We start from the raw sequence: 9,064 nt of genomic DNA on the forward strand, positions 1-9,064 counted from the left end.
TAATATCAACCACCTTTTTACTATAAGAACCGCTATTGTTGTCCTTTTTTGACGATTCTGAGTTGAGAGTACGACTAAATTTGACGAATATGTAATCTTGTTTAGTTTTTACTTGGAAAAGACACGTTGCCTCCTTTAAAATCAAAATACTTTAAGATAATGCAAAACTTTAAGCATTAAAGTATCGTAAATATATCGTAGTAATACCTTACATTTAGTGACGTTCCTATTAATTGGCTTTGAAATATTTTTTTTAAAATATATCTAGAATCGACTGGTTTAAGTAAAAGTATATCTCGGAGAACAACACAATAGAAAAAAAAATCTTTTAAACAAATCTTTTGGCGCTAGAATTTTATAAAATTGACAACAGAAATCATTTATCTTGTTTTCAGATGTATATTCCTATTTTCATAATCTAAAAAATGGTACTTCTAGAGCTTGAGAACATACCTGTTATCTTAGATGTCAGTCTCCTTTGTTCATCTGTAAATTTATGTTAAATTGTATTGTGAATTTTAGTCGTTTATTAAATATTTTAAAAATTTAATAATTCTTATATTGTTACATTATATAGTTTTTACCTTCCAAACTTTTTACTCTTTTCTCCAGATCTGTAAAAAGACAGTAACTAGGATGCGGTGAAAAATAGTCATCAAATTGTCATTCAATCATGGGGGAAAACAAATTAGATGTTTATTTTTGAAACATTATTTCGTTTTCATTCTTTTTTTTCAGTAAGGATATATGAAAACAAATGTAACTATGTTGTAGATGATCTGCATTATGCATGTAATGAACACGTATATTGTACTTATGATGCATGTTTATACCTTCTAATCTTCTGAGTCTTTTTTCAAGATCTGTAAAACAAATTTTTGTACCATATTAATTTGGTCAATTATCTCACCAATTCTGAATATATTATATTTACCAGATATAGAAAAAAACAGTTGCTATTTTTCATCATATTTTGTTGAGTATGACGGCTTTCAACACAAGATAAATAATCCCGGCCGTAACTTATTCAACTTAACTGCTGTTGTTAAGAAGCAACATTAGTTAGAATTAAATAGAATTTATATTTCAAATGAAGATTGAGACACCTTTATATCAAAAGTTAATATAGAAATTTGTTTTTCATATTAGATAGAAGCAAACAATGTGCAAACAATGTTTTACATGTTATTTGCTGATGTTACCTATGCTAATCAAAATCTTGATATTCATTCATATATATTTACATCTCCAAAGTATTATTCCCACTATTTCTTACGGAAACTTATAGTTAATTCATAGCTCTATAGAAACAGCTTGACTGAAATCTACAAGCCCCGTTTATCGATTGGTCGAAATATACAGCAGCTGAAACTGACAAGAAAATCACAGGACAGATATCGACACGCCCTGTTTATCACTTGGTCCAAATCTATAGCGATCTAGGAAAAATCACGGACTGCACGAAATAATCATGACGATGTCAGACTCAAAGTCTCACAGGCGACGATTTGGCTGTTTCTTTTACCTAACTTACTAACGAACATCAACAGTAATTTAGTGAATTTTATTTACTTTTCCTAATCAATTTATCAATTAGCTTAAAGAAAGATGTTAATATAAACAATAAAATGCTTTCTTTGATGAATCATTCGGGCTATAAATGTAGTGATCATAGTGATCATTGCAGAAAAAAATAAACATAACCCGCGTTTTTCTGCAATGTCACTACCTTCACATCCCGAATGAATCACCTAAGAAAGCTTTTTATTGTTTAAATTATTAATATAATATTTCGAGAAATGTTATGTAAATATGTTAATGCTAAACATTTATAATTCTTTTGTAATAAAAAAATTCTCATTTAATCTCATTTTTCAACTGATGTGTTTCGTACCTTCAATTTTCCTTCGCTTAGAAAACTCTGTATTTTTTCTCTTTCTCTCTAAAACAATTGAATTTTATCTGAATAGTTTACAAAAAATAATTTAAATAAACATTTTTATATAGTACATTGTCAATTATCTATGGAGATTTTTCCTTTAAAATCAACACCTGTATGACGAGAAGCTCATCTTTTGAAGTAAAAATACAAAATAAGGTGAAAAAGTTCATATGGTTAACTTTTTTTTATAAAAATGTTTTTTAAATGTAAGAAAATGTTACCACTGCATTTTTCAACCTTCTTTTCTAAATTATCTACTCTTTCTGTAAAGAAAAATAAACAAATTTTACACGCTTCTGAATAAAATCAAAACTTACTGTAGATTTTAATCAGAAAAAAATACTTAGTGGGCAATAAAATATTTATGCTAACTTCAAAATATCCAAAACTTTCAGATGTATGTAGGGATTTACGTGAAAAATATTTATAATTATACATAATTTCATAAAAAATATAATTTTAATTTAATTTGTGCATTACTGTGAGAATATACAATATATATATATATGGATTACATGACGACAACGCAAACTGAGCTCGCATTTACTAAATACATGAAAGTATAAATATTAGTTTATTTACCTCTTTTCATGGAAATCTGTTCTACAAATATAAAAAAGTATGATATTTCCCTTTTCTCTCTTGGCTTGTAAAACTTTGTCCGGATTTTCGACCGGTGAAAACTACTTAAGGATGAGTGTTTATAGTGTATATTGTTAAAATATTGGTTCTAATGCATATACTGTGAGGTACATTTATATTAGTAATGTTTGGTATTTTTTTCATATTTGAACGACTCGGGTATAAAGTTGCCACTTCTGCATTTATGTTCATGGATATTCAAGGCATTGTAAATAATACATTGATAAACCTGCATTACTAGTATATGGCATGCAACTTTGCTAGATGTGTTAGGTATATAATTGGAAAATCAAGCGAGGTAACCTCATCTGAAACATGCATTATATCCTGGAAAAAATCACTTTTTTCTCTCACAATACTTTAAAACTTAAATTCAAATAAAATATTTATTTGTTGAAAAAGATACCAAGGGGAAATTGTTTCCCTATAATTAGAATACTTTTGGAAACCTTTTACACATTTTGATTACCTTGCAGTTCTTGCTCGATGCTCTCGATATTCTCTGATAAAAGAAATTAATAAAAAAAAAATAAACGCACATTGAAAATAACAATTAAGAAAAATCAATGTACCTTTAAGAATAAACGTGTTGCCATTTATTAACTAAAGTATTTTAAAAATAAACATGTTCATGCTTGTAATATTTCTTTGCAGTTATATACATAAAGAACACTAATAATTTATATTTAATATGTAAATAGCTGTAAGACACAAAAAACCATTAACATAGCAGTTTGTTTAATTTGTGTATTTTTCTAACCACGTGCACAGTTACAAAGGTTTTGAACTTTGATATTGAAAAATAGTTGAAACCAGTAAAACTGATTAATTATAAAATGATGTATTTTGGATTGATGCACATGTGATAGTCTGTGTCTTACCTTGTTTAACAATGAGTTGACCTATATATGAAATGAAAAAACATAATTTACATAAGACAAATTTTATTACTTTTTACATTCACTTATAAACAGCAAAGAGTAAATTACCCCAAGTTACGTTGTACTCGTATAATATAAGCAAAAATAAAGTCTTTTCCTTAAAAGACAGCTTATGAATACGAATCTTAAAATCACTTTTATTTTCAACAAAGGTCAGTGATTTAGGCGTATTAATAATAAAACAAAACAAGAGGCCCACGGGCCTTGATGGTCACCTGAATACCACAACCCTAAGTTTGACATGCCAGAGTCCAATGTTTGCATTTTTAGCCTCATATTAAAGTATAACCCCTAATCTTAGACTCCTCGGACTGTTACCCCACTTTTATTATTTAATGTTTGAAAAACAATAATTTATGAAAAAGTTTGTGGGGGGGGGGGGGGGTATGAGAGTCGAAGGAATCTCGGATTATTGCTTAGTTCCATGGGCCAAAACGTGTAACCTGCTGGCTTTTTATAGTAATTTTTTAATAATATTTAGCTTCATTAATAATGGACACAAAATGCATACAATTTTTTACCACAATGCAAAGAATATTTCAGTGGATTTCCTTAAAAAAGAATACATATTTCAATCAATATTGCTGAGCCACAAAATTTGTCATGCTGTTTTCAAGATGGGGTTAAAATTGTTATGGATAACAAACAGCAATTATCCTAAGAAAAAATACATGGTCATATGTATCCTCCATCACCGCGATACCCAATAAAAAGCCTTAATTCTGGTCATGGCCCCGGCAGTGAATTCCAGAATTAAACATCAGAGCATTATAAACATAATAACTGAACCCCTGTCTTAGGGGTCATGAATTTCAAAATTTAGGTAAAGGGCTTCATGTACATTATAATCGTGCATTTTTTTTTTCTCAAATATAAGGGAGTAAGAGGAAGATTTTACATATTTATACTATTTGGCAATATTGGCCACACCCTGGGGTCTAAATATCTGACCCTGGGCTATGAATATCACACTTTATGGTAGAGGTATTTATAAACTTCATAACCATGCATTCAGTTTTTTTCCCACGCGCATAGGAATAGAGAAGAAGATTTTTGAAAACTGGGCTTTTTCGCATATTTGGATCCGTCTATGGCTTCGCGGAGGTGGTAGAGCCATGAATTTCACAAATTAGATGTGGTTTTCAAGAAGAATTTAAAAATGTAAAATCGTTAACGCACGACAGACGACGGACGACGCATGACGACGGACAAAGACCAGTTGCAATAGGTTACCCGAGTGACTCATGTGACCTCATGAAATAATTAAGCCACTCAAATATAGTGTTACAGCCAGAATTGTTAATCATATTAATGCTGGTTTAATCCGTTTTATCTTATTTATCTATATTTATCTTTGTAAATTTACACTTACTTTGCAATTTGTCAAACTTCTCTTTATACATTTTAGCGTCAGTAGGGTTGAGATTACAAGTAAGCAATGTGTCTACAAGCCTTTGATATAACTCTCCGCCTGTTAATTGTTTCTCAATATCGACAATAGCATCTCTTAGTTCAGCCCAAATATTCTGAAACTCGACATCTTCAACCGTGCCATTTGTGGAGTGACCTGTTATTGAATTCCTTTGCAATCTTATTCTATCTATACATGCGGCGAGGCTTGTATCACCCTTGAATGGAGAATTCCCCCAGCCCTTCTTATGGCCAGAAATCTTGCAAATGTTGCGTAAAATGATGTAAATTACACTTATATCCATGTCCTTTGCGACTAGAGGTGCATTTCCGGTGGTTGGGTATATAAGACTTCTTTGCTGATGGTTCATTTTATTTTCCAACTTTTTTCTGTTCTTATCTAGCTCCGATCTGAGGTTAGAGGGTGGAATGTAATGACTGAGGATGTCCCGCAGCAAATCGCTACAAATAGTCATGATGAGTTGACAGAGGCGGAAGAAATTTTCTGTAGATTTTCCCGGCGTTATATAAGGAGCTTTGGAGGTTCCAGGTACATCCTCCATACTTTCAGATCCGTTTACGTCTAACCAAATCGGAAATATACAGAATGGTTATAATAAAAAAGGGTATTAAAATAGCAAACATACATGTATACTATACGTTAATTTTGGAGGATGTAAACAGGTCAATAAATGAACTTGTCTGCTCCAAGTCTAATAGATACAATTTCACAATTAAAGTACTGAAGTACTGACGGGAGTTGATTTTATCAATTACCTGGTATTATTTATCTTAAAATCAACGATATGTTATTTGCTTGGCAAGTAGTTTTTTTATCTCCATTTTTATCTCCATTTGAATTACATGTACATACATTTTTATTATATGGATTCTCGGACTTTTCCGACAAAAATTTCGAGAAAACCTCATATGAATCATATGAAATGTTGTGTAATATTTAAAAATAGAATTGATTTCATCAAACTATGTATCGGTTTTCGAAATATTTCATAAGTGTATGGATCCAACCATAAATGAACTCTAGTCTCGATCAACCAGATGTTCGGCTGTCTCCGTTAATCTCCAAAAAGTTAGAGATACCAGGTCACGTGATAGCTTGATGATGCGACCTCTAAATATGGACTGGCTCTCTGCTTGTCGGAGATGTACGGAGACAGCCGATGGTTGAACGAGACTATATTGAACTCTGGCGTAGGAAAACATACGACTGCAAAAAAACTTCTAAATTGTTCGTACCATTTAAAATCTGACTATTTCTTAGGTATTGATAAAAACGTTTCCATTAAAAAATGATTTAGCGTACATTACATCGAATTTATCGATTGTTTTCAAGAACTAACTCTTGTCAGCGGTGATGTTTTGTGCTTAGGTCCAAACACTGTTTTAGTTTCGGTTTGCCAGAGTAACTGCATCGGAGAGTTGATTAAAATCAACCCCCAAAAAGTTGCGCACGGTTTTTGTTTCACTAAATAATTCTATGAATATTTTCGGTACATATTTTCATAAAGAAAAATTAAAAATTCCTGAGATATTTTTCTACTAATTCATTACTTTACTTGTCTCAATCATTTTCCAAAACACCCTTACTGATTAATAAGTCCAAATCTGTGCGCACTTTTTGTGAGCAATAAATATACAGTTCTTATTTTGGCTGGAACTGTAGATCCACACTCCGTCAGCCCCAATTCCCGTGGAGCTACAGTCAATGCACCTGCTCCTTAAAACCAATTCTTAGAAAAAAGAAATGAAAGTGAAAGTAAAGGCCTTTCACTCAAGCAAGGGAATATTGAATTGTTATATACCATCTATAAACAGAAACCTGGCATACGTTGGCAATAACACAGCTTGGCATGCTAAAACTTAAGTCTCTATGAACAGAAAAAATATTTATCTGCAATATGCAAGCCTTGTATTTCTCTGACAGTTAACAAGTACTGACATGTTAGTGTACATTGATTTTTACTAACAGATATCTTAGTGTCCCATAATAGATGCTTCGTATGATATTTTTTTTTACATATTAACAAATTATACATCCATGTGGAAAAGCATTGTGTTCAACGTTTTTTGTTATTTCATACTCAAAGCGTGAATGTAAAAATCATCTACGTACATATAAAGAATAATACTTTGCAAATAGATAATGCATTCTGTCTATTACCACATTTAAGAGTATTTTTTATGTTTTTATCATTAATGAGGAATAGCATATACATTTCTATACATTTCTATACATATACGAAAAGTGAAGAAATATACTTACTGGTTCAGACACAGTTCTCTGTCCTTGTAATTTAATCAATGTAACGCTAAGCAAATATTTAAACCGTAGATAGACGATAACATACGAAGGTTATTTATTATGTAATGTGTTTTGTACGATATATCAAAAGCATTTCACTCAAATAATGAAAGGAACGGTATTCTGAAATACGTCACGGTACGCTGATTTAGGTAGACTATTAAGGTAACGACTTGTCATTTTTGTAAGGTTTGGAAAAATGAAAAGTCGCATTGAGTTAGATCTTGAGGGTATGCAGCTAGACGTTAATGTTCTCCGATAGTCGATAACACACGACACAACTTACAAAACGACTTCTACAGATTAATTTCAAAAGTACCATGTACTCTACAGCTTTCATTAAGGTATCATATACCGAAAAAAAGATAATTTAAGCTAACCAATGATCTAGCATCTTTATGATATGAAAGGTATTCATATTCATATTGAAGTTGCTTGAAAACTATATGAAAGGTACTTTATTGCTATCGGACATCATTGATTTAAAATTTAGTAACAACGTTGCAGAAACTGGTTTGTTTAAAACACAATTACCAAGATAATCATTCTTTATTATAATGATATGGGGATTGGTTGGTCTAAACAGTCACATGACAGGGCGAATAACACCTCTGATCTTCGAAAGCACAATGAAATTTTGGGGCAATAACCTACATATCTTCCTTACCCATACCCATTAATGAGCATTGAGTCATTATTTAATTTTTGAAAGATATATTCAATGTAACGGTGTAACGGTTTATGCCAACAAGTTGAGAAACACGCTTTAGCGCGTTATGAAAATAATTTTGTAGATACCGTTGTCATTATGAGACTATATCTTTAAAAAATATATCGGTATTAATCTTATGCATAATTATATTCACATTTTCTTGTCTTAAAATTCTGGTTAACATTTTAAAATCTCTATTCTATAATTAGGCTGGGTTCAAATTATTGGAGGAACCACTGAAATAGCCCCTACCGTGAAGTTTGATGATGACTTATGACGTTGCATTTTCATAGCGTTGAACGTTTGTGGCGTTAGAATAAAACGTTGGCCTCTCCGTCTGTGTTTTGGTGCTATGAATCCAGTAGATATATATACACTTTATAACAAAGTATTTTTGGATATAAATATTTGTATGATATAAATGATGTAGTATTTTCTTTTCATCTGCTGCTTACAACAAGTTTATGCATTCAAATCAAGTTGTAGTTAATATTACTCTGTAATAAAATGCAAATTACAGACATCAACATTCAATGTAATATCAAACAATTCATGTTTGGTCAAATGAAAACTAAAATTGTGTGTGTGTGTGTGTGTGTGTGTGTGTGTGTGTGTGTGTGTGTGTGTGTGTGTGTGTGTGTGCGTTTGCATAATCCCGATACTCACTACATGTACTAGGTTACACACGTGCGACTTACTACATTTTCAAAACTCACTACTTGCACCCGTGTAGTGAGTTTGAAAACGCCGTAAATCGGGATTTTTCGACGTGCTTTACCCAGAAAATATAAAACATAGCTCAGTGTGACTTTCCGGTTTACACATGATTTTTGTTACACACTTACCGTGTCAAAATGGGGTAGTTACACACTTTCCCCTGGATCTTATTCGCGCATGCGCGAATTCAACTTCCTCTCAAAACAAAGTCGGGTTGAAAGAAATGAAAATGTAAGTGTTTTTTGTTTAAAATGATGTGTTTTATTATTCTGTTGACACTTTTGATAGGTTTTCAAACGTATTATTACTTGTGTTTATTATGAATATCTGTTAAAGCAATATATCCCTTTGGTATGTAAAGAAAAATGTTTTTCCTC

At 31.5% G+C, this 9,064-nt stretch overlaps 1 protein-coding gene across 1 annotated transcript; it reads right to left on the reverse strand.

The window, feature by feature from the left end:
- Nucleotides 1–453: 453 nt before the first annotated feature.
- LOC128159104 (uncharacterized) lies at nucleotides 454–7,353 on the reverse strand (the record flags this gene model as incomplete). Its single annotated transcript, XM_052822156.1, has 10 exons — nucleotides 7,220–7,353; nucleotides 4,898–5,518; nucleotides 3,466–3,486; nucleotides 3,054–3,086; nucleotides 2,525–2,545; nucleotides 2,164–2,205; nucleotides 1,895–1,942; nucleotides 834–863; nucleotides 585–614; nucleotides 454–486 (listed from the first exon to the last, which is right to left on the reverse strand). Coding segments are annotated over exons 2-10 (859 nt in total), but the record flags the coding sequence as incomplete, so codon positions are not given.
- Nucleotides 7,354–9,064: the final 1,711 nt, after the last annotated feature.

The sequence above is a fragment of the Crassostrea angulata genome, chromosome 8, assembly GCF_025612915.1.
Source record: "Crassostrea angulata isolate pt1a10 chromosome 8, ASM2561291v2, whole genome shotgun sequence".
NCBI classification, from domain to species: domain Eukaryota; kingdom Metazoa; phylum Mollusca; class Bivalvia; order Ostreida; family Ostreidae; genus Magallana; species Magallana angulata.